The following is a 26,689-nucleotide window of genomic DNA, read 5'->3' on the forward strand; positions in this document are numbered from 1 at the left end:
ATCGTATCCTTTCAACTTGAGTCTATAACTTGTTGATAATGTTATGGGCCAATTCTAGTCAATTCTGCTCACTTTCTTTATATAGCTGCACAAGCGATGACAAATATTGTGGGGTCGAATGAAAATTCTCCTATCTTAAGTTTCGTCAGAAAGTATTTTGGTGAACTTATTGAGTACCAGTAAAGAAAATCATGCAGTTTCCAATACCCTATCTCTCTCGTGCTACTAGTAATCAGTGTGTTACAGATCGAATTCAATTTTTTAGCTCTTGCCTTACGTTTGGAATCCTAATCTAAGGGGCGAGAAGAAATCTTCAACAGTAAAATTGCAGAAAAAGTGAAATTTGAACTTCCACTCTTTCCCTCTGTTTTCTCTCGTTCCCGAAACGCGGATCATGTTTCCTGGAGTCTTTCGAAAGAGAGGATTACTCTCTTGCCCTTCAAGAAGTCTTCCTTTGTCCTGCCGGGTGACGTGTGCACATAGGTGTGTTTCCCTCCGACCAAGAAAAAATGACTTTTAGTTTCTGAACATTGTACTGTGATGGAGTCATGGCATGCGTCTCCGTCTCTCTCTCTCTCCATCCCGCGCAGCCTGAGGAATCATTCTTCCTTGGCACCCACTCACTCTGCACCTTTACTCATCTCCATCTCATATGCACAATAATTGATCGGGAAAATTATACAAATAGTCTTTAAACTTTAACTTAATATGTAATTTGATCAATATATTTTTAATTTATTTAATATCATTTCTGAACTTTTGGTATATATTCAATTCGATCCATGAACTATATAAAAATATTCAATGCAATCATTTACATTAATTCAAGTTCAGAGACTACATTGAACATTTTCATATAGTTTAGGGATTGAATTGAACAAGTACAAAAAATTCGAGGACGACATTGAACAAATTTAAAGTTCAGGGACCATATTGAATATTAGCATAAAATTCAGAGATTATATTAAATAAATTAAAAGTTTATCGATTAAATTGTACATTGTACCAAAGTTCAGAAACTATTTGTATCATTATTCCTAACTGATAAGATCATTCTAGAACAAGACCGCAAAGCCCTTATAAAAGAAGCCCGAAACCCACCATCGTTCGCCACAATCGTTCTGCGTTTAGTACTTGAGGGAAAACAGAAAGTAGAGCAAGGAATCATGGTGATGAAGGTCCATGGAGCCGTCCTCTCCACCGCGTCGATGCGGGTCTTCGCTGCCCTCTACGAGAAGGACCTCGAGTTCGAGTTCGTCCCCGTCGACATGCGGGCCGGCGAGCACAAGAAGGAGCATTTCCTCGCCCGCAACGTAAGTCTCCGTCCATGCCCACCACCCGTTCGACAGTATTCCTCGGAGATGCTTTCGGTCTTGGGGTCTGAATGCGTTTTTTTCGAGATACCCTCTCTTTCGTCTCTCTCGGATCTAACGTTTCTCGATCTCTCTCTGTGCAGCCTTTCGGTCAAGTCCCGGCCTTTGAGGACGGAGATTTGCAGCTATTCGGTAAGTCGTTCTATTCATGATAGATTTTCTTGCGTGACCATGATGAAAGATGAAAGTATTTAGTGGCAGGTGCTGATTCCATCGCTGATAGATTGTGTGACCATGATGAAAGATCGAGCGTTTAGTTAAACTTCGAGTGTTCAATCGGTCAACTGAACGAGAAACAATTATACGTAATATATTCATATTTTAATTATGCTCTTTGTGGTGGCAGAATCAAGGGCAATTACTCAGTACATTGCTCATGTGTACGCGGACAAGGGCACTCCGCTCGTCTGTGAGGGCAAACCCATGGCGACGGTGGGCGTGTGGATGGAGGTCGAGGCCCACCAGTTTGACCCCTTGGCTTCGAAGCTGCAGTGGGAGCTCGTGTACAAGCCGATGTTCGGCACGGCCATGGACGCTGCTGTAGTCGAGGAGAACGAACCCAAGCTTGCCAAGGTCCTCGATGTGTACGAGGCCCGGCTGAGCCAGTCCAAGTACTTGGGCTGCGACTGCTTCACCCTCGCTGACCTCCACCACCTACCGACCCTGACCAACCTGATGGGGACACCATTGAAGAAGCTGTTCGATGCCCGTCCCAGGGTGAGCGCTTGGGTGGCCGACATCATGGCCCGGCCTGCTTGGGCCAAGGTTCTTGCCATGAGGAACCAGTAATGAAGCAAAGGGTCGAGTTTTAAATCATCTGGTGCTGGGGGCAATAACATTAGACCTTTTCTACCCCTTTTTATATGAGTTGGTAATTGCATTTTGTTGTTGATTCTGTCCTATGGTCAATGTTTTATGTGGGATTTTCTCTGAAGGGTCGTCTTCAATCATCAAAGTTGGAGATGATAATGAGACTGGTGTTTTGTGATTGTCTATCATGAGCAATAAAGATTTATGTTTCATGAGTCATTGGCTGATGTCTCGTCTTTTTAGTTTCCTTAAGAGTAAATAGGTGTTGCAAGTGCTGCTATTATTTCTGCTGATGAAGCCCTGTCCTTGCATCATCTCCATTAAATGGCCTACAGTTTCATACCCGCCGATCACAAAAGTTTTACACACTTTCATTTGTTAAAGTATCATAGAAGTTCACCGGGCAATATGCATGCATAAGTATAGCTTTATACAGATTTTTAACATTTCTCCTTAACATTCTTTCACTGTTGCAGTTTCTAGAGTTCAAGAGCTAGGAAAATAGGTCAAAATTCAAACAAAAGTACTCCAATACCCACTTAACCAATTCATAGTCAACTTGCGAGTTATATTAATGGGAATCAAGTTGATAGGGGTAAGATAATTAATCCCATAAACAACTTCAAATGATGAATGACCAGTGGAATAACTTAGAGAGCCATTATAAGTTAATACAACATGTGCAAGTTTCAAATCATAGTTGTTGAAAGGTTTACTCACCATGCTACGAAGGAGAGTGGTGAGGATGCGAACGGTTAACTTCGTTTTCAACAAATCATAGTTATTGAAAGTTTTACTCACCATGCTATGAAGGAGAGCGGTGAGAATGCGCTTGGTTAACTTTGTTTGGCCATCCGTTTAGGGATGACAAGTGGTATCATATAGAAGTTTGGTACCAAGCATCTTCGGTCTTCCAAAAGTAACTCAAGAATTTGGTACAATGGTCTTAGAAACTCCATAAAGGCAAATGATTTCCTTGAAATATAATTCAATCATAAGGGAAGCATCATCCATCTTGTGACACAGAATATAATTAACCATTTTAGAAAATTGAACATTTACGGACCATGTTTTCATTATTTCCCCTTTGTGTTCTTGGAAGAGCCACAATAAAATTCATACTCACATCTTCCCAGGGCCACAATGGAACCAAAATTGAAGTATAAATTCCTTGAAGGATGTGATTCTTTGCCCTTTGACAAGTAGAACGCACCGAAATGATAGTATGCACATCTCCATTCATCTTGGGCCAATAAAAAAGTTCTTGAAAGACTTCAAAAGTCGTTAATTCCGAAGTAGCCGGCCAATCCTCTTCCATATGCTTCTCACATCAATAATTCTCTAAGGGAATTCTTTGACACACAAAGCTTATTAATTCTAAAGAAGAACCTTTCTTGGATTGTCTAAGCACCTTTGATGAAAACTCCAAATCCTTTTAATAAAGTTCTTTCATCAAATTGAAGCCAAGAACCCAGAGTCAAGAATAGCAAGCATTGAATATTTCCTTGATAGAGCATCAGCTACAACATTAGTTTTGTCATATTTATATTTTGAGACAAAATAAAATGATTAAAGAAAGTCCACCTATTTGGCATGTCTTAAATTGAGCTTGTGTTGGCCACTAATGTACTTGAGAGCCTCATGATCAGAACAAAAAACCAGTTGTCTAAGCCTCAAGTAATGACTACAACGATCAAGAGCTTGCATAATGGCACAAAATCCTTGTCATAAATAGAAACTTGGATAAGGATAGCCCGATGCCAACTCCACTTGTCTCGCATTCTACTTCAGAAACTTTATCAAAATCTGGAAGAGCAAAGATAAGAGATTTACAAAACTTTTATTTGACGACTTCAAAGGCATTATGGGCGGCCTTGGACCATTCAAAAGACCCTTCTTCATAAAACATCAATTAGAGCCGTGATGGTGCCAAAGTGCTCACAAAACAAGTAAGCACTATTCCTCCTAGACAATAAAATATGTTGACATGAGAAGGAACATATCAAATAAATCGTGAGGAGAAAGAGGCTAGATCATGATAACTCATTGCATCGGAAATAGATTTTGTAAGCGGTCATGTCTTCAATTCCAAATTCATTCATCAAGGAGTGCATTTGAAGGTATAGCAGATTCTCTTTCTCACTCTTTTGACTCTCAACCATGAGTAAGGCACAAATAGACTTTTGTTCGAGAATGACTCTCTTAGCTCGTGTTTTACTAAATAAAAGGTTTTCCTTACTTGTTTTTCCCGCCGCAGGTTGATTTTTGTGGACCATGGACAAGCTTAAAGGTTCAAGGTGATGTATTTATGTTCCTTGTGGAACAAGTACATGTTTTTATGGCCATCATGCATAGCCTTCCCATCAAATTGCCAAGCCCTCTCCTATATTATGGCTAAATATGCAACTTAGAGAGAATTGAATAGGTTGACAATCAAAACTTGATATATTTTAGTGGAATTATTAGAATCAAGTTTGATGTGTGCAGGAATAGTTTAATAAATGCAAGAGTAAGCTATTGATATGAAGTGTCGTGTACTTCTATTAAATACATATAAAAATACATAGAGAGAGATAGAAGTTGTTGCACGCAAATTTTTATAGTGGTTCAGCTTAGATCGAGTCTTCGTCCACTTTCACAGACTAACAGCCACCAACAGGCTGCAATCCACTAATAATCCTTTTGAGGTGTTACAACGTAGCTTGTGTTGCTTCTATTTAAAGTTGGTAGATCACACTACCAAATCCCGACCAAATCCCAAGCATTACAACAAAACTTGTACACTTCTCAAAAGAAATTATAATCACTGACATGCACTCTCAGTAAATGAACTTCTTGCTCAACAATTCAACAAGAGTATATGTGTGTCAAAGAACAAAACTTTCTCAGTTTGTAATTGTGCTCACGATTTGTGATTTCTCCAACATGCGTTGATCTTCTTATATAATCTTCAGTTTCCAAACCAACCATTGGATATTCTTCAAGAGGATTAATTTAACCGTTGAAGATAAACAACACAATCATCGAGAGATCCAGCCGCCCATATAATCAATTTTTTTAGCAACAGTATAGTTTTCACGAATAGAATTGCTTATATTAGCTAGGAAATAATCCTTTTCACCAAAGTGATTGACGATTGATTGGATCCTCCTTCTTTTGTCTCTTCCAAAGTTCTAGACCTGTGGCATATTTTCAATATTCCTTGAGACTTAGATTGATAGTCAAAGAAATATTTGGGTCTTCAAATTAAAATGTGTAATCATGTCACATGCACATTCATCTCAAGTGATATGAAGAGTTGCTCATATCAGCGATCCTTGAGTATATCCAAGCTTCTCGTTGGTAATTGACTTTTGTACATCTTTCCGTTTGATCTTCCTGAGTACATTAGTGATCAATGCTTAATAGAACTGTTTATCTTATGATACCTCTAAGTCTCCATAAACTTCCTGTTCCTCCGACTTGTTCACTCTTCATTAAGGTCCTTTCTGTCTTTATGAATCTCTCAACTTTGTACTTTGGAATTTATAGAGGTTCCTTATACTACCCGAAATAAAATAACATATGCTTTTATCGAGTAATAACGAGAATTAGATGGTTTTGCTAACTTTAAGATATCATAGGAGATTTTCTCAACATCCCCAACAATAAGTGACATGCATCCATAAAATAACATTATATAGGACCTGATCTTGGTAATTTTTACCAAGTGGAAATGATAAGAAAGCTTGATTAGTTACTTGGAGATCACTTCCCTTACTAAGCGATCAAAGCTTGTATGGTTGGGGATGCTTAGAAGTGAGTAGCTTCAATTTTTCTATTAAAGTTGTGGATACCACGTTGGTGCATCTCCCACCATCGGCGATCAACTTATACACTTTTCCGTCAATTGTGCAACAGTTTGAAAGATGTTCTCCTTTTACTCTTCCACCTTTGGGGCAAGCATAGTGTGTAAAGCCCTCCGCATGATTAGCAACTCAACTTCATTAGTTTGTTTCACTGTCTTGTTCTAGACCTTGCTCTGCCTCTTTGAAGCTCCAAACAGATCTTCTCAATTTTTTTGAAGGATCATAACCTTCCGATTAGGACAATCGGCATGCAAATGTCCATAGCCATGGGACTTGAAGTCTTGAAGCACTTTCTACCTCCACCATCTCATTCTTTTTTAAGCTCATTAACAAACTCATTAGACTTCTCCTTTCTCAGAGCATTCTCGGTCTTGTTAGAAAGCACCCTCAACTAAGGATGTTCCTTTAGTTGAAAGCTTAGTTGAAAACCTCCTGGCCACCCTTTAATTGTTTCCCCACTTTCGTAGCTAGCTTGCAAATGTCTTCAAATGACCAATATGGTTGAAGCTCAACCAAATCGGCTATTTTCATTCCTCCGGGGAAGCAAGCGATGGTCTGCTCTTCCATCTCTGGTACATCACAACTCATAAGGATTTGTTCAAACCCCCTAATATACTCCTCATTGCTCATCCCATGTTGCTCGAGAGATTTCAACTTTAGTAACAAGTCTTGCTTGTTGCTGTTAGGTAACAATAATTTCTTCAGCTTTTCCCAAGACTTGACTTTACATTTCCATCCTCGATTCTTTGATTATTTTAGGTTTTCTCACCAAAGTGAATCATACTTCTTAAATTTTAAAACATCAATCTTGCATTTCTTTTCGTCCGAGTGACTTGAAGTCAAATACTTGTTCGATAGTATACAACCAATTAACGAAGTCACCTAATTTAAGCTACCTTTTTCCACTCTGATTTCGTGGTTATTCTCCTCTTTCTTTATTGTTCTTCTTCTAATTGATAATCTGAATTACTAGAATCGCCTCCAATGTTGTTGGATTATCGGAGCTTTGAATGGTGGTCCGGATTAGTGTGTGGTAGACCATGAACCGATGGTCTCCATCGCTATCCTTGTCTCACTTGATTCTCTTGGAGGTTGAAGACTCGCTACATTTGTGACCAAAGGTTCTCTATGGAACGGTTGCGCCTTTCATTGTGGCCTTGTTTCCAAGTCAAGCCTTTAGAAAATGGATCGCTCTTCTTCTTCTTTTTCAGATCGGAAGTATGAAATCGAGATTAGAAGGACTCGCCCAAAACTCATTCAACCTATAAGCTCTTATACGAACTTGATGTGTTGTGAGTTTGTGAGAATGTTGAATGTGTTTGATGGAAAATTACTTTGAGATAGAAGAGTTCACCACTAAGGCATAAAGGAGCGTTTGACCAGCCAAGAATAAAGAAATTTAAGTTCCACCATCAAAGAACTAGATATAGAAACTTAAGAAATTACTCACTTGAGAGAAATTCTCATATTTTTAACTCAAATATTCATGCTTACAAATGAGAATAATACATAAGAACTAGGAAATATAAGCTTAGGAAACCTACTCAGACTATAAAACGTACTTAAACAAAAAGAATTACTAAAATAGGATATGTACACTATAAGTCCTAAAACTTGTAGCGAAAGTACAATTGAGTCCTAAAACTTACAAAAAGTACAATCGAGTTTTAAAACTTGTCAAATTGGTGCAATCAAGACCTAGAGGTAACACCGTCAATTTATCTAATGGAAAATGCTGACGTGGCATTTTAAAATTAATTTCTCTCTCCTACATGGCATTTTTTTTAGTTTTTTCCTTTCAATCTTATTTAAATAACATAAAAAGTTAAAAAAATAAAATAGTTAAACAAAACTGGAAAAAAAGAAAAAGATAGGGCCGGGGACTCACCTTGTTGATGCAATTCTAATGCTGACATTTGGCAGTTCTTATGTTAGCAATTTCTATCACATACCTTGTTGATGCAAGATATAAGAACATGACCGAGAGGAGGAAACAAAGACTCTAATTTTCACAAGTAAAAACTACAAGAAATGAATTCCATAAATGGAAGAGACAACATGCAGTGTCAAGAGAAAACAGGAGAGAATCAAAGTGAAAACCTAATCAATGATCCCCCAACCAGAAATTGATTCTATAGCTCAAAAGTTGACAAACGCCAAGCGCAAAGCTCAAAACCCATATTCAAATAAAAGCATCTCTTCTGGCTATATAGCTTAGAAAATTCATTTAATAAAAAGCTACTTCATATGTTAGCATCAGACTAATCGAGATCAGATTCGCAAACAACGATTATTTTGTGTTCTTTACATAAACAAAGTCTTTGGACAATTGTCATCGTTGATTCTTTCTTCTTTTTGCCATAGCGAACTTTGATAAATGAGGTTTTTGTCATTGTATTTGTGGGTATCCAACCGGTGGGTGGCGTTTGCATGTGGTGGGTGAGTGATGGGTGTGGGGGGGTGTTGGGACGTGGGTGTTGGCCGTCGGTCAAGCTGAATAAGAGAGTGTTTGGACAGGAGCTGTGCAATGTGCATCGCGTGGTTCAGAAACATCAATATGATATGGACAATCAGCGATTAAGAAAGGGAAAGGAATAGGATTCCGTCTCATCTATGGGATGGGAATGGTAAATGGTTGGTGTGTAAAAGGAATTTGTAATCGGGTGGTGATTTTGCCTCTTGAAAAGTCTCTTTGGAAGGTCTAGGTCCTCCTGACCCTTGACCCACAGGAGAGAAATGGGGGAGGAGGGGTCTAGGGAGAGCCCCCCAAGTAAGCGCTCCGACACTCGAGTCGGTGTAGCGTTAGAGAAGAAGAGAGCACTCTCGGATGTGAGCGCGAGTCACTCCGTGTGTTTATGATTTTATCGGGGCCTCTATATATAGCTGAGAGCAGGAGCGGTCCTTGAAATTTCAATCCTTGCTTAACTTATTTTGTTGTTAGTTTTTATCCCATTAAAATTATAGTTTACAGATATTAGATCTTTCGCATGCGTTTCACATATGCTAGATAAGAGATAAACGTGGGTCGGTTTTCGTAGATGAATAGATACATGAATTCGAGTTACGTACTACATGAAAGTAGGAGATTCAGCTAAGACATTGAATTTTGATTAAAGCAACATCTAATTTGCTCTTTACTCTTTTAATATTGAAAATAAGGGTATTTTTTTAGTCATTTGAAGATACCAAATTTGAAAGTTGGCTTTACGTATAGTATTGAAATATAGGTATTGCAAAAAAAAATAACAAATACATGGTATTGCGAAGAAATATGAGGTGTTGGTGTTTGGACAATGTAGTCTTCTTAGCATTGTGAATTGTTTTTTTTTTTTCGTTTTTTTTTTCAAATTGAAACGTAAAATGACGAATATTATCATTTAAGCGAGGAAATAAATAAATTAGCAATCTTCTACCGCATAACTTATAGATGCAAGATATAAGATTATGACAGAGAGGAAGAAGCGAAGACTCGAATTTTCACAAGCAAAAAAATACAAGAAAGTAAAATCCACAATATGAAAAGACAGCATTATAATCAATGAACCCTAACCAGAAATAGAATCTATATAGCTCAAAAGTTTGACAAAAGCTAACCTCAAAGCTCAATAGGGAGACTGTTGGACTGGAGCTGAGCATCACCTGGTTCGGCAACATCTATGAAGTATGGACAATAAGCAATTAAGAAAGAGAACAGAATCAGATTGCATCTCCTCTATACATTGTTGATGAGGTGGTCCAGATAACCCTGTTGTAAAAGAAAGGTATTGCGGGTCTGACTCCGCCGAAATTTTGGGACGATCCTCCTCGTTCCAAGTCCTTTAACTGTTGTGTAGAACCATGAAATCATAAGGTGCGCCTGATAATAGGTAGCCCGCCCATTTGGGTCACGGATAATGGCGTTCCCGACCCGAACTCCACAATTTATAAGGTATCTTCCATGCCAATACATCGATTATGTTACGACAAGGTCCTTCAATTTTTTGAAGTAAGGTGATCCTTTCGCATTGCACTTTTCATATGTGGTCACTAGTGAGTCTCAAATAAGTCGACTTTTAGAAATCAATCTGCTTTGCTGAGTCCAAGGAAAAACGAGCGAGGAACAAACAGGGCCTGACTTTTCCAGGCTCGATCCAAAAGATGGCCCAGACTGAAGTTTTTATTCAATACAGTCCGGGCAAAAATGGGTAAAGCTCGAATTGTTCTTGAACTTTTTTTTTCAAGAATATCATTGATTGTGTAATGCACATCTATGAAGTGATCAACTTAAAATTACTTGAAACTGTCAATTTCATCCCAAAATCTCACGCCCCGGCTTTGACAGAGCATAACTTTTGATCCGGAACGAGACCCCCCCTTACCATCATTTCTAATCGAATCCAATTTCCCTCGTAAGCTTACATCCAATCACATGCATCTTAATTGAACTTCCCTCACGACGAGCCTGCCCAATTAGGACAAAAACTCCAAAGGGAAATAAACATTTGCACCAACAAATCTCAACTCGAATCCCAGTTTATTGTTCTCCACCCCACAATCATTATTGCTGTTAAATTATGTCTCGAGTTTGAGTTGTGTACAAAACCCGACTCGTTTAAAGGATTTTAGTAGTCAAAATCTGGTGCGCCCTTAATCCAAATTATGGAATTCTTATCCGGTGGTCTTTCCATAGTTGAAGGTCTGTTATTTTGTTGGAAATACATCTCAAGGTTCGGTCAACAAGATTGATTTCTTCTTTTATCCGAGTTTCACCGGTTGAACAAGAAGTGGACATCTCTTTCTTTCTTCAATATAAAAGTCGGACAAAAGAAGACAGAATAGGGCAGCTCTTGTTGTAGCCGCACAGTGGACTCCAAAGAGATTAACACCGGGGCCGCAAAGAGGACTTTTTCTTAAGACACATTGTTTTTCGGGCACGCGGGAGCAGGAACACACGGAAATTGATTTGTGCTGTGAATTTTACATCCAATTGAGTTATTGTATTTGTAAATATTTTTGGCTTGGGTATAATATAGGTGTCGAAAACACTCAGAGTGTGAGCAATTGTAACTCTAATTTTCCGATTATAGTGAATTATTTCCTGCTGGCTCTCTCGTGGATGTAGGTACCGACACTCGGACCGAACCACGTAATCTTTGATGTCCTCATCGTTCATCGTTTATTTCTCTGGTGTTTTGCGTTGATTTAATTGCAAGATCCCGATATTTTCCGCCTTAATTTTAGAACAATTACAAACCACACCACAAGACTGTGAACCCATGTCAATAGGGACTCGCACCTCATCATTCACCTTCACCATCATTACCTCTTCCACCAGATTAAACCTGTTTAAGATATTTATACTCCGTTTGTTTTGCAAAACATATGACATTTCTAAAAAAATATTTTCTAGAAAATCATTTTCCAAGAAAATAACAATATTTTCAAGTGTTTGGCTGAAACTTGAAAATGAAATGGAAAATATTTTCTGTCATTTGGTAAGAAAATCTTATAGATTTTCCTAAATAAACATACATTGTTCGAGCTCTAGTGACTTGCGCATGGGCAACTAGGGATCCGAATGTACCCTCGATAGACCAGGGCACGTGTACTGGTGCTCGAGCTCGGTTGCTAGGGATATAATCACGGGCTCTAGGGTCCCGAGTCCGGCCTCTGTGGACTTGGGCCTTGCCTCGATGTACTCAAGGTACTCGAGGCACAAGCACCGGGGTCTCAAGCCCAACCTCTACGAACTTAAGCTTGGCCTCAATGGGCCTAGGCTTGGGTGCAAGGATTTGGGAACAAGCATCGGGTCTCGAGCCCAGCCTCTGTGGACCTGAGCCGGGGCACCGAGCAAGGGTACCGGAGTCCTACGTCATGCACAACACATGTCTTTTCTAATTATTACTCATAATTAATATAAGCATACGGAAGCACAATAAAGCATTCACAATATTCCATACAATAAAATCACACGACTTTAATAATATACATATCTTCATCTTTATACAAACATCTCTGACCAAAAAAAGAATCTTTAAACGATACTTTAATACAACATCAAGCAAAACACTATTACAAAAGTTCAGGGAAGGGTCAGAGTCACCTATCACCAACACCACCACTACACCCAAAAACCTGTCTTTACAAAGGTTCAATTATCCTCTAAGGATCAACAACCTCACCCATTGACATGTGGCCGTCACCATTGAAACCCCTTAATGGTCTAACCAACTCAAAATCACTATTCATGTACCAAGCGACAAATCAATGAGAAACCTACTCTAGAAACCCTACGTCGACTCATACGATGGAACTACACTTAGTGTATACTACCACTAATATAGATATAAGCACATATTCATATTCACAATCAAAATGCATAAAAGCTCCAAAAAGAACTGTCAGTGAAAGATCCATCTTACATGTCTGAAAAATAAGAATTGGTCCAAAGTCTAGTAAATGAAATCTCTAAGTCTAAAATAGGAGATCATCTTATCATTCAACCAAGTACTGACAAACCATGTGATTTGGTTACCTTTTATAACCATCTAATAGAGCTTATGAATAGACTCGTGTACTATTCATTAGGAATATATCAAATAGAAAAATCTCAAATTCCTCTCGCTGCATATTATTTATTATCTATGCCAATCCTTGCCCAACAAACACGATTATATACAAGGTTATTTCCTCAAGATACTCACTAAACACGATACATATTGGAGGGCCATCAAGAAGTGAAAATGGACCAGGCCTTTTGAAGAACCTTTAGGTCTGGCTCGATAGTTCGAACCTGCTTTTCTTGGCTCAATTTGCAAGCTCAGGCTCAATGAAAAAGAGAATTTTGGCCCTGACTGTACCGCATGTATTTAATACAGCCTGATTGAGCTTAGCCAAGTTTTTCACATTTTATTCTTTCGTTTTAAAATATGAAATTTCATAATCTAAACATGAACGTCAATGTCTATATCGAGACTTATCAAATGATCCATGTGCTGGGAAAAGTACCGCAAAATTCCTAAATTTATTGTAATTATACTAATTCAGTCATAGACTTTTCAATTGTGCTAATTGAGACCTAAACCTTTTGACGATTTACCAATATAGTCCATCCGACCAATTTTGGCCGGAAATTGTTAACATAGACATCGGACGTCCTATGTGACATGGCTGGTTAGGACGGTTGCCACTGACAATAACAATTTTTTAAATATTTTTAAATTTTTCCGAATTTTTTTATCACTTTTTGTTTTTTCTTTTCTTTTTCTTCTTTTCATTTTTCTTTCCTTTCTTTTTTTCCTAACAGTGGGCCGGCGAGGACTTGGCAAGGGCCTATGCGCCCTCGCCCATGTCTAGCGAGGGCCGTGATGCCCTGGCCTTGCCTGGGCGAGGGTGTCGATAGAGGCGAACCTCGCCTAGATCTGATTCCCGCTACCGACGCGGAGCTGATCCACGTTGCGACGAACTTGGAGTTCTTGGAGGTCGAGTTCTTCCTCTACGATGCACTAGGTAGAGGGCTCAACAGCACGCCGCGCCGTACTTGACCACTTGGCTCTGGGGTCTGGGCCGCTCGCCTATGACCGGCAGCAACAGGGCCAATCTCAACCCTCTTGTCCGGCGGATCATCGAGGAGTCGGCCATCTCAGGTTATTAGTCATCTAAAACTAGGATGCATATGCCTGAATCTTTAGATTTTTTTTCATTCAGTTTGGTATATCAGTTGAGTAGCCGATGCAAGAGGGAAGCTACCGATTGTATCTTTGTGGTTGGGTAATTCAGGGCAATTTATACAACATGGGGGAGGCGTCGAGCCTCTAGATCTAGAATGACATGGTGAGGTGATAGTGCCGTAAAGTCTTCCAAATGGAACTGTGGCTTCTCCACCTTGAATGACACGCGTAGATTTGTTTCTTAAAATAAGAACCATTCCTCTCTCAATATGTGATCTGAATTGCACCGACAGACAGTATTGATAGCTAGGCTAGCCATGCTCTATAAAAAGAGCCCAAAACACACCGTCATTCGCCATGATTGTTCTGCGTTTAGTTCTCGAGAGAAACAAAAAAGAAAGTAGAGCAAAGCAATCATGGTGATGAAAGTTTATGGAACCGTCTTGTCCACCGCGGCGATGCGGGTCTGTGCTGCCCTCTACGAGAAGAACCTCGAGTTCGAGTTCATCCCCGTCGACATGCGAGCTGGGGAGCACAAGAAGGAGCATTTCCTCGCCCTCAACGTAAGTCCGCGTCCCTGCCTACCACCTCTGCGACACTATTTCTAACTATTTTCTGGTATTGGGGTATCAACGTGTTTTTTCAAGAAACCCTCCTTCGTCAACATTTCTCGATCTCTGTGTGCAGCCTTTCGGTCAAGTCCCGGCCTTTGAGGATGGAGATTTGAAGCTATTCGGTGAGTCATTCTATCAATAATAGATTATCTTGTGTGACGGTGATGAAAGATGAAAGTATTTAGTCGAAGGTGTTGATTCGATCGCTGATAGATTGTGTGACCATGATGGAAAGATCAAGTGTTTAGTCAATCTTTGAGTGTTCAATCGGTCATCTGAACGAGAAACAACTATGCGAAATATATTCATATTTTGATTTTGCTCTCTGTGGTGGCAGAATCAAGGGCAATTGCTCAGTACGTTGCTCATGTATACGCGGACAAGGGCACTCCGCTCGTCTGTGAGGGCAAACCCATGGCGACGGTGGGCGTGTGGATGCAGGTCGAGGCCCACCAGTTTGAACCCTTGGCATTGAAGCTGCGGCGGGAGCTCTTGTACAAGCCGAGGTCCGGCATGGCCACGGACGCTGCTGTAGTCGAGGAGAACGAGGCCAAGCTCGCCAAGGTCCTCGACGTCTACGAGGCCCGGCTGAGCCAGTCCGAGTACTTGGGCTGCGACTGCTTCACCCTGGCCGACCTCCACCCCCTTCCGACCATGACCACCCTGATGGGGACACCCGTGAAGAAGCTGTTCGACGCCCGCCCCAAGTTGAGCGCATGGCTGGCCAACATCTCAGCTCGGCCGGCTTGGGCCAAGGTTCTTGCCATGAGGAACCAGCAATGAAGCAGAGGGTCTAGTTTATATTATCTAATGTCGGGGGGCAATAACTCGATACCTTTTTTACCCCTCTTTGATGTGAGTTCATACTTGTTCTTTGTCGTTGATTCTGTACTTGTTTAGTTGGTCGATGTTTTATGTGGGAGTTAGTCGAACTTATTTGGGATTTTCTCTTAAGGGTCGTCTTCAATCATTAAAGTTGGAGATGATGACGTTAAGTTGTTTTGTCGTTGTCTATTATGGGCAATAAAGGTTGGACAGATGAAAGTGTTACTATTGTTTCTACCGATGAAAGCCCAGTACTTTCATCATCTCTATATCTATTCTATGGGACGGCCTACAATTCATAACCACTTCCCCACCAATCAGAAAAGCTTTTACCGACTTTCATTTGTTTATTTATTTATTTTGACAAACACTTTCATTTGTCAAAGTACCATAGAAGTTCAGTAGACAATACTCATGCATAAGAATAGCTTTGCCAAAAATTGACGTGATGGTCCAATCATCTCTGGCCCGTCTAACATGCATCTTATTATGTCGGCGATTTCCTACGAAAATTAATTGTAAGGACTACATTAGAATTTCATATAAATTAGGACTCAATTGGAAAAATTGAAAAATCTAAAACTAATTCGCCTCCGTACATCAAACAATTTCTGTGGCCGACCACTCGCCGGCCGTACGCCGGCTTCTCGCCGGTGGCACACTGTTGCTTGTTAGTGGCTAAGGCAAAGTTAGGGTTTTTGAGGACATTTCCAGAATTATGACAATTGAGTGAGGGCAAAGTTGGAAGAAAAAAAAATCTATTTGCATTTCAGAAACTCAACATTCCAAAGTACCTCCGGACCTATTTTAGGCTAAAAGGCCTTTAGAGAGCTTTGGAGATGCAATTGCATCTTCCCCAGTGCACCCCAAAGCTCCTTGAGCGAATGCAAATTAATTCCAATGGCCACTTCCTCCCTCTTTCAAATGTTAGCAATTTCTATCGCATACCTTGTAGATGCAAGATATAAGAACATCACAGAGAGGAACAAACAAACAATCCGATTTTCACAAGTAAAATCTACAAGAAATTAAATGATCCCCAACCAGAAATTGATTCGATAGCTCAAAAGTCGACAAAAGCTAAGCTCAAAGCTTGGGAAAAGTACCAAAAAATCCTAAACTTATTGTATTTGTACCAATTCAGTTCTAAACTTTTCAATTATACGAGTTGAGTCCTAAACCTTTTGACATTTTGCCAATGTAATCTATTTGGCGATTTTGACCGAAAATCGCTACTATAGATGCTAGCCATCTCACGTGGCACAACCGACGCTAAAGTGGATAATTTATTTTTTTGAATTTTTTTATATATTTTTTATTCTTTTTTCCTTTTCTTTTCTTTTTTTTTTTTCCTTCTTCCTTCGCCAGTCGCCAAGTCTCGGCAATGGACAGCGACCGGCCATAGGCGACAACCGACAAGGGTCAGCCTCGCCGGCTTCAGGCAAGGCTCGACCTAACCGGATCTGGCGAAGCGAGACTCGCCCAAGGCTCACCAGATCTAGGCAAGGCTCGACCTCACCGGTTATCGGCTATCTTTGAGGCCCGGTGGTCGGTGGAGAAAGAATGAAAAAAAAAATAAAGAAAAGGAAAGAAAATTATTTAAAAAAATCAGAAAATAATAATAATAAATTGTAAAAATTGTCCACGTCAGCACCAGCTGTGCCACGTAAAATGACCAGCGTCTACATCAACAATTCCCAGCCAAAATTGACCGACTAAACTAAATTAGCAAAATATCAAAAGGTTTATGACTCAATTGATACAATTACAAGGTTTAAGATCGAATTGGTATAAATACAATAGGTTTAGAACTTTTTTGGTACCTTTCCCCTCGAAGCTCCAACCAATATTCAAATAAAAGCATCACTTCTGGCTATAGCTTGGAAAATTCGTTTAACAAGAAGCTGCTTCATATGTTACGGTCAAATTTAGAATCGAAAAGGTCCAAATCAATTGTGATCGCATTCACAAATGAGGATCGTTTCGTGTCGCATGCCTACACAAAAGACGTTTGACATTTTGTCATTGTCATTGTCATTGTCGTTTCTATTATTTTATTTTAATTATTTATTTTTCCATATCCAACTTTCAATAAATGAGGTTCTTATTATTGTACTCGTTGGTATCCAACTGGTGGGTCGCGTGGGTATGGGGTGGGTGTTGGGGTGTTGGGATGTCGGTGTTGTTGTCGATGTCGGTGGTCGGTCAAGCTGAATAGGAGAGTGTTGGACAGGAGCTGTCCAATGTCCATCACGTTGTCCTAGAATATTGGACAAGAGAAAATGATGCAAATAATTTATAAATTTTGGTGAAATGTGTAATGTGGTCCCTGAACTTTTAAATTATTCAATACAACCTCCGAATTTTAGTCAAATGTGCAATGTAGTCCCTGAATTTTTAATTTGTTCAATATAGTCTATGAACTTTTAGCACATATTCAAATTCGTCCATAAATTATATGAAAATATTCTATGTTGTCTTTGATCTTGAAACGGAAGGATTACATTAAATATTTTCACATAGTTTAGGAACTACGTTGAACATGTACCAAAATTCCATAAATCATGTTGAATAAATTAAAAGTTCATGGACCACATTGAACAAATTAAAAGTTTATGAATCACATTGCACATTAGGCCCAAGTTTAGGGATCATTTGTGTCATTATCTCTATAGACAATTAGCGGGTAAAGTGTCAAAAAAGTCCTAAACCTTTTGTAGTGGTGTCAATTTAGTCATAAACTTTTTGACATAGTGCCAATTCAGTCCTTCCGAATAGTTTTGGTCGGATTTTGCTGACGTGGACGCCGGTCGGACTACGTGGCACTGCCGGCGCTGACGTAGATAATTTTTAATAATATTTTAATAGTTTATCGATTTTTTCATTATTTTTTCTGATTTTTTTTCTTTCTTCCTCCCTCTCCCTTTGCCAGTGACCGACCACAGGCGATGGCTGGCCACCGGCCCACAGGCGATGGCCGGCCACCGGCCAGGCGAGGGCCAGCGAGGCCTGGATGAGCCCTGGCTAGACCAGCCCTCGTCCAGGCCACGGCGGCCTCGCCGGGCATCACCTTGGCCTGGGCGATGCAGGACGACGCCCGGCCCCGCCAAATCTGGCAAGGGGAGCCCTCGCCAGGGCTCGCCCAGCCTGGCCAGGGCTCGCCTGCCCTTGCCCGAGCAAGGGTCGGCCAGCCTCGCTTGTGGCGGGCGACAGCGGCCTCGTCCGGACGAGGCTAGGCAGCCGGCCATGGCCGGTGGTCGGTGTCCGGACACCGGCCAAAGGTAAAAGAAGAAGGAAAAGAAAAAAGAAAAGAAGGAAAAAAATTAGAAAAAATATTTAAAAAATCGAAAAAATATTAAAATATTATTAAAAATTGTCCACGTAGGCCGACCGGCGTCCACGTCAACAAAATCTAACCAAAATTAGTCGGAAGGATTGAATTAGCATAAAGACAAAATGTTAGAACTAAATTGGCATCAAAAAAAGTTTTATGACTGAATTGACATCAATGCAAAAGGTTTAAGACTTTTCTGATACTTTTCCCGATAATTAGCTATTGAGAAAGGGAAAGGAATAGGATTCTGTCTCATATGTTGTCGCGACCGAACTCCCGAGCCCTTTTATCGAACAACATGCAAAAAGGGGGGCTCGCCTGGTACGTGCTAAGTCTAGGTTTGGGACTTAACTCGGGCTCTCCCAAGCCCATACCATATCGCAACTTAGGGTTTAAGTTTCTTAACATGCAGGTGATTTATATCAAGGAGTCGCCACTAATCGATTTGGAGTGGGCCGATTAGAAACCCAAATAGGGTGATGGGAGAATCACCCTATTCCTGCGAACCAGAGATTAACTGAATTCGGGGACTTGGTTACACTAGTTGGATAACTAATGCCCTTTCGGTACCTTTTTACCCTGTTCATTTTTCGAAAACATTTGTCGTGCAATTTGGATTGATTTTAGGACCTTTCTCCTAACATGTGAGGTGATCAAGCGAGTGCATAATCAGAAATGATCAGCAGTCAGGAACACAACAATTCATGCAGCCTAAAGTTCTAACCTTAACTAAGTCAGATGACATTCAAAACACAACTCATGTGATTGTATTAAAAACATGCATAATAATACAGCGATAATAAAAATAACATGTAAAATATTACCGCGCAATCTCAGGCTTGTCTAATTTAAACAAGACAAAAATATGCACAATAATACTACATTAAATTAAACATTTAGAATATATCACACAATAATTTAAAAAAAAAAATTTTAAAAAAAAATTTTCAAATTTTTTTTTTCGAAATATATATAGTAAAGGAGAAAAAAAAACAAAAAAAAACATTTTTTAATTAATTTTTTTAAAAAATAAATTAAAAAATATTAATATAATATTAAACCGGGGTCGGGTTGCGGATCCGGGCCGGGTCGGAACCGACCCGGGTCAACGGATCCGACCCGGGCGTTGACCCGGGTCGGATCGGTCAATCCGGATCGGGTCGGAACCGACCCGGGTCAACGGATCCGACCCGGGCGTTGACCCGGGTCGGATCTGTTAATCCGGGTCGGGTCGGAACCGACCCGGGTCAACGGATCCGACCCGAATATGCAGACTCGCGGGGAGGGGGCGCCGGAGAGGCCAAAATTGGCCGTCCGCCGGCTGACCCAGGCCAGCGCCTCCCCCAAATCGGCTTCTAGGAACACCGCCAAGCCTCGCCGTCCACCTGGGTCGCCGTTTGACCACCGCTCGCCGGCCGGCAACCGAATTAAAAACCGGCCTCTTTGAGGCATTTTGTCGAACACCGGGCGTGCGCGACCAAAAACAGGAGATTCCGACCTGTTTCGAGGCCCCGCCGTCCTCGGGAAACCTGTTCTTACCTTTAACGATGATGCACGGACGGCGGGGGACGGCAGTATGTGCCGGGACTCGCGCGAAACGGCCGGCGCGGGTCCAGGCCAAACCGGGAGCAAAAACGGGGGAGAACATAGCAGTTCGGGCCGGGGGACGACTCACCGGTCAACGGCGCGTCTGGGAGGCTTCCGACTGGTCGGGGGATGACGGCGACGCTGCTGGTTCTCGCTCGTACTCCGGCGTGATCTCGGTACGCTCTAAACTCACTCTTTCTCTCTCTTTTCTCTCTCTGTCTTTCAAAAACGGCCAACCGGGGCTGCTTCCGGGAGTTGCCGATCGGCTTGCTGGTGACGACGAGGCCGGCTGGGACCTGCGAGACCCTCCAAGGCTCGTCTCTCTTCTCGGTTTCTCTCTCTGTTCTTTCTCTTCTCTCTATCTCTGTTTTTTTTTTTTTTTTCTGAAAAATGGCCGACCGGGCGGCTTTGGCTGCTTCACGGCGACGGCGACGCTGATGGTTCGCTCCGGCGTACTCCCGACCTGCTTTATCTCTCTCTATTCTCATCTCTCTTTCTCTCTGTTCTCTCTATGTTTCTCTCTATGCTCAAACCGACCGAGAAAAACCCCCCCCTCTCTCTCTCTCTCTGGCCTGTATAGGCCGACGACCACGCTCACTCTCTGCTCCGTTGCGTCTGCTGACGACGGCCCTGCACCGGCCTACGCCACCCCACGACTTTCATGGCCATTTGCAGGCCGGTGCAGAGCAGAGCACAAGGGGGGGCCGGTTCAGTGAGGACGCAGAGAGAGAAGGAGAGAGAGAGGGAGCCCGGGAGATAGGGAAGACGGGACTGGCCTTAATGGCCAGTCCCTGTGGCGTGTTCCCCCGGCCCTCCTCTGGCCTGATGGAGACGGCGCGGAGCTGCTCCGCCGCTCGTCGTTCTGCGTCAGCTGCAGGGGTGAACAGGGAAAGAGAAAGGGACGTCGGCGGAGGAGAAGGTGCTGGGCCGGGCCAGGCCCAGCCGCGCGGGGGGGAGAAGAAGGAAAGAAAAGGAAAGCGGGCCGAGCCCACGCGAAGGGAAAAAAAGAAAAGGAAAAAGGGCCGGGCCCGGGGGGAAAAAGGAAAAAAAGAAATGGGCCGGGTCGGCCCAGCTCCGACCTGGCCCGACTCGAATTTTTTTTTTTTAAATTAAACTCTATAATAGACTCTATTAGTGCAAATGTACCTAATTTCTATATGCAATGCATTTAAATAGAAATATTTTTTGTTTTAAGAATTAAAGAAAATTAATTCCTAAATTTTGTGCAATTAATTTTGGGCAAATTAAAAATAGGTGTCAACAGCTACCCCTCTTTGAAGGTGAGCTCGCAGAGATTGAGCTCGCAGAGGTTACGTTCAAAGATAAAATGGCACCTAAATTTGGCCAATGCATGTTCAATAAATGTTATTTTTGGCGAGACAGGAGTCCCATTTTTATGATGCGATATAAGATGATGCATGCTAAAGCAAATAAAAACATACCTGGGGCTACTTACCTTGCCGAAGGGTAGAGTAATTCCAGATAGTTGATATTGTGTGTCGAGTACCCGAACCTGTCTTCGGTCGCCTTGACGGGAAAAATGGTTTGTCTAGGACCCGAACCTATCTTCGGTCGCCTTGACGGAAAAATCGCTTGTTTAGGACCCGAACCTTTCTTCGGTCGCCTTGACTGAATTTCGTTTGTCTCGGACCCGAACCTTTCTTCGGTCGCCTTGACTGGGGGAAATCGCTTGCCTAGGACCCGAACCTATCTTCGGTCGCCTTGACTGGATTTCGTTTGTCTCGGACCCGAACCTTTCTTCGGTCGCCTTGACTGGAGGAAATCGCTTGCCTAGGACCCGAACCTATCTTCGGTCGCCTTGACTGGATTTCATTTGTCTCGGACCCGAATCTACCTTCGGTTGCCTCGACTGGGGAAATCGCTTGCCTAGGACCCGAACCTTTCTTCGGTCGCCTTGACTGGATTTCATTTGGTTTGTTTAGGACCCGAACCTTTCTTCGGTCGCCTTGACTGACTGGATTTTGTCTTGACAAAGTACCTGGGGGTCCTCGCCCGAGGATTTGATGGTTTGCCTGGTGGGTCCTCGCCAAGCAGGTCTTGAAAAGGCTCAAACGATGAGCACCTGGGGGTCCTCGCCCGAGGATTTGTTGGTTTGCCTGGTGGGTCCTCGCCAGCAGGTCTTGAGAAGGCTCAAACGATGAGCACCTGGGGGTCCTCGCCCGAGGATTTGATAGTTTTCCTGGTGGGTCCTCGCCAGCAGGTCTTGAAAAGGTTCAAACGATGAGCACCTAGGGGTCCTCGCCCGAGGATTTGATAGTTTGCCTGGTGGGTCCTCGCCAGCAGGTCTTGAAAAGGCTCAAACGATGAGCACCTGGGGGTCCTCGCCCGAGGATTTGATAGTTTGCCTGGTGGGTCCTCGCCAGTAGGTCTTGAAAAGGCTCAAACGATGAGCACCTGGGGGTCCTCGCCCGAGAATTTGATGGTTTGTCTGGTGGCTCCTTGCCAGCAGGTCTTGAAAAGGCTCAAACGATGAGCACCTGGGGGTCCTCGCCCGAGGATTTGTTGGTTTGCCTGGTGGTATCTCGCCAGCAGGTCTTGAAAAGGCTCAAACGATGAGCACCTGGGGGTCCTTGCCTGAGGATTTGATGTGAACATGGGGGTCAGTCCCATGCTCAGGAGGGTGAACAACGGGGTCAATCCGATGTTCAGAGGGGGGTACCATAACAATCATAGGTACCTGGATTTTTGGAACCGGCATGGGTAAAATGTACTTACCTGGGCACGTTCCTGCCTCTTAAGGGCGTGCCTCCTGTCAGACAAGTTTTTTGTGCAAAGACATACGTATTCATCGGAGAAATAGACAACTGAGGCTATTCTTGAATATCGTATGAAATATCTTGACCAGCTAGTCAAGATGCTTTTCTTTTTCAAAGAAACACCCCGTTTACCTTCCGGGTAGTTTGAAAAGAAATCGATGAAATACCTGGATTTCTTACCGGGAGGTTTGATGTATCATCTGCTTGAATACCCGACCTTTTTCAGGGCATCTCTTTTGTGATGATAATGGGGGCTTCTCCAGCGCCCGAATTTTCGTGTTCTATCACTGGGGATTAGAACTCTGAGCAGCAAAAGCATGCTGTGTCAATTCCACTTGGGGAGCGGAAGAAATTTTCTGTGACATCTTTGGAGACGCTCCAAAGGTCATATGTTCTTTGAGTCTTTGAGGATATTTTACCTGTCAAAGAGGGTTAGCGCAAACATGCATGCATTCATCAAGGATAGACACGCTAGGCCATCCCAGAATGTGTATTTGAAAGTTCATGCATGATGATTTTGCCATGTTTGCATCACCAAACATCCACCGAGGGTCAATCAAGACAATTTTCGCTTGGGAGGTGGACTTCTCGAGATGCTGAGCGAGGGATCCTCAGTCAGAAAGGACTTTCCACTCGCTCTCATTGAAAAGGGCTATTTGTCCCGTCCATTAATGCGGGAACATCGAAAACACTCAATCTGACCGTTATCACATCTGCAAGGGTCTGAGTTTTCTCGCAAGCAGTACGACGCTGCCAATCTGAGAGGTCTTCTTCAGGGTCGTAATGTAGGCTTGGTCAATGGCTTAACGAAGGAGACTGTCCGAGTCAAGGCCATGAAAGAAAATATTCTGCAATCATCTCCGGGTTTACAAGTCAAGAACCCTGCAAAACGAGATAGAAATAGTCTTGCTCGCACTTCCTCGAGCGTTGTTTATAAACATTTGAAATTACACGTTAAATCAAGTGCCCTAGTCAGAAGAGACTTCATGAGGGATGTAACGTGGGCTCAGTTCACAGGTTGAGAAACGAAATGATCGTTAGGCTCAAAAATGTGTGTAAGGGTGAAAGTTGGTGATCATCTTGGCATTGTCACCCGTCTTTTTCTTCACTGTCAGGATCCTCTTGGACAATTTCCTGGAGTAATTTGGCACCTTGGCTTCTTGGACTTTTGTCCAATAATTGCAAATTTGCTTGGGCATACAAATTCCTTTACAGTCGGAATTTACTTTTTGATTGCTTTTTGTTTGTGGGCATTGGCCTTGCTTTTACCAGGCACACTGCTTTTTCATGCCCCTAGTTTTCAGCATTTTTTGCTTTTTTTGCTGCTCTTTTGGTGTTGTCAGGATTAGCCTAAACAAATTTGAGCAAAACAATGTTATTAGGCTCTTGGAGTCTTCATCTTGATTCAGTACTTTGGACCATGATGCTCAAGCTGTGGTGACTTTTGCCTTGCCCCGGTGTAGGGGATGATCACCAACTGGGTTGGTACGAAATGAAATCGCCAGCTCAATTGGGCTAGCAAGGGATATGAGTGTATGGGATAGAAGAAGAACCGCTCTTCGTCATCCTATGGCACTTAAATTATTGTGAGAGTTCATCTGCAATAAAAACACTCAAAGATTAATGCAAATGAGAGCAAGAAAATTTCTATTCATCTTTTCACCTTGTGTGAGTTGCTGCAGCTGATGATCATAGAAAATTTTAGATATTACAAACTCCTCATCCTTCTTGTCTTGCTCATCACTGTTATCAATAAGATGTTGGCATTTTGGACAAGCTTTAGTTTGCTGCTTCTCTCTTGACAAAGCCCTCTTAGCCTCGACTGTCTGGCCGTCGATGGTGTGCTTGTCTTGGAAGACTCCGTCGAGGACCGCCGGACCCGTGAAGACGACGAGGCCGAAGCCACGGGAGCGGTGATCGAAAGGGAGGGATGCTCTTCTTGCTCCTTCTGAATTTGAATTCTCCCTATAATGCTGATTTACCTCAAGCTGCCCCAATGTAGGGTGGTTCTTGACAGGGGTGATTTAAAAAGAACCTCCAAGTGTATGGGCTCAAATGGTCAAGCAAAGGATTAATGGTAGTGTATGGGGCAGAGAAATGAACTGCCTCTCGTCATTTTGGCTACCGTACCTTATGCGAGAAACCCCTTTACCTTGTAGAAGTGAAACATTTTCGCTCATCTTGCATGGGTTTGGTACTTGAGAATGTGTATAGGCTAAGGATTGCCTCTCATCATCCTGACATACCTCGTTCAATACCTCGAAGTAGTTCGACACCATTCGTCGAATTGTCAAAATTTTCACAGGAAATTGGTGAATTAAACAGGTAAAATTACCCTGCGAAATTCTTTCCAAAAGACATGCAATGCACTTGGGGGAAGGTTAAACATTTGTTTGCTTTAACATGTTTCCTCCTCCTTTGTTTCTTTGTACTCGTATGAGAGAATTTTTTAGAGAAAGAGATACTTACCTATACTGCAACAGTAGGGCAAACCTGCAAGATAATAAGAAAGACCGTGTTAATAAACGGCTCTTTGAGGAAATAGCAATTGGGAACGATACAACATTACCCTTCGTGATTCCCTTCATTTGAAATTAAATTGACAACTCCTTGAGTTTCCTCGGATGTCGATAATTCCCTTCTGACAAAAACAGGAGCTTATGTTAGAAATGAGATGATTGAGGGTAAATTGAGAACGATACAAATTACCCTTCTTCCGTTTTGCCTTCAAAGCTAGCAGAGTCTTTTCTCCTCTTTACTTTGTTCAGCCTTCTCTGTCTCAGTTTGCTCCTCCATACTCTTGGTCTCGAAGCTCGAATGAAATCCTCTATAATTAGGGGTGCTTCCAAATAGAGGGTTTTATTGTCAGCGCATGCTGTGTCAATGCGGTTCCAGCATATTGAGGAGTTTCTCGTGAATGCTCTGATTCCTGACTGCACAGGCATGTGCAATTGCTTGCATGGGGATCTTCGCAGCAAAGCTAATTTCTGCTTTAAAGGTCTTTGACGGATATGGGCGTGACTGCCATCAAAACTTCCGTGGTTGTTAGGATCGGCCTTGACGCCATTTTATCATGTGCGAAAACCTTTCCAGTTAGACTTGCCACCATGAGTGTTCTTTACTCAATTTTGTCCTATGTAAAAGGAAAAGATATGTCATTTCTATGCTAAAGTGGATGAACTTTAGGAACAAAATACACCCTTTTTTATGGACTGGGAGATTGCATGCCCCCTAGTCTACTCTTCCAATTAAGCATTCCTTCGTTGTATTTCATTTGAGAGGTCCCAACATTGGTGCTCTATCCGGCTCGCTAGCACGTCAGAGTCTAGCATGTTCCCCAGTTCATTATCTGCAAAAGAAAAGGGATGGAATGTCATTTCCAAAATTTGTTAAGGAATAAGACATACCTTTTTTTTCTTTCAAAAGGGGTAATCTTTTCTTGATCTGCCCATGACTTTTGTACGAAATGATGTTTCGCTCATCATGGAGTCAAGGAATGCTCAACATTCTCTTTAACTCTCTGGGGCTGATATCACCCACTGGTAATAATGAGATTTGCCCCATGTTTTATTTGAAGATTGGATCATCTTCGCTCGGACTGCCCCTATCAGATGAGTTGGTCCGTTAGCATCACTAGGGTCTGATGTGCTCTTCGGTTTGTGTCATTTCCAAATGTCCCTTTCGTAATAATAAATCAAAAGGGAGTATGCTCTGAGACACGAAGTGAGCGAGTTAGAAAGACAAACAGGGCTATGAGCATGCATGCTTTTTCACCACCGTTCTTTTTCAGTCCTTTGAAAAATGATAAAACGTTTGTTTTATTTTCAAAAGCTTAGAGACAAGGAAGCATGAGGAAGCCCGGGCCTCAGAAC

The 26,689-nt window shown here is 42.1% G+C and overlaps 2 protein-coding genes across 2 annotated transcripts; both read left to right on the forward strand.

Annotated features, from left to right (window-relative positions):
• Positions 1–1,096: 1,096 nt before the first annotated feature.
• LOC115680002 (glutathione S-transferase-like) lies at positions 1,097–2,402 on the forward strand. The gene is made up of 3 exons (XM_030603752.2): positions 1,097–1,313; positions 1,457–1,505; positions 1,720–2,402. Exons 1-3 carry the CDS (start codon positions 1,167–1,169, stop codon positions 2,160–2,162), a joined length of 639 nt encoding a protein of 212 aa, XP_030459612.2. The 5' UTR covers positions 1,097–1,166; the 3' UTR covers positions 2,163–2,402.
• An 11,218-nt stretch (positions 2,403–13,620) lies between these two features.
• LOC115679984 (glutathione S-transferase-like) lies at positions 13,621–15,248 on the forward strand. The gene is made up of 3 exons (XM_030603731.2): positions 13,621–14,243; positions 14,368–14,416; positions 14,632–15,248. The coding sequence occupies exons 1-3, from the start codon at positions 14,097–14,099 to the stop codon at positions 15,075–15,077; spliced, it is 642 nt and encodes a 213-aa protein (XP_030459591.1). The 5' UTR covers positions 13,621–14,096; the 3' UTR covers positions 15,078–15,248.
• Positions 15,249–26,689: the final 11,441 nt, after the last annotated feature.

Source organism: Syzygium oleosum, unplaced genomic scaffold (genome assembly GCF_021117445.2).
Source record: "Syzygium oleosum isolate NSW1041296 unplaced genomic scaffold, Sole_v2.1 Sole_v2.01, whole genome shotgun sequence".
NCBI classification, from domain to species: domain Eukaryota; kingdom Viridiplantae; phylum Streptophyta; class Magnoliopsida; order Myrtales; family Myrtaceae; genus Syzygium; species Syzygium oleosum.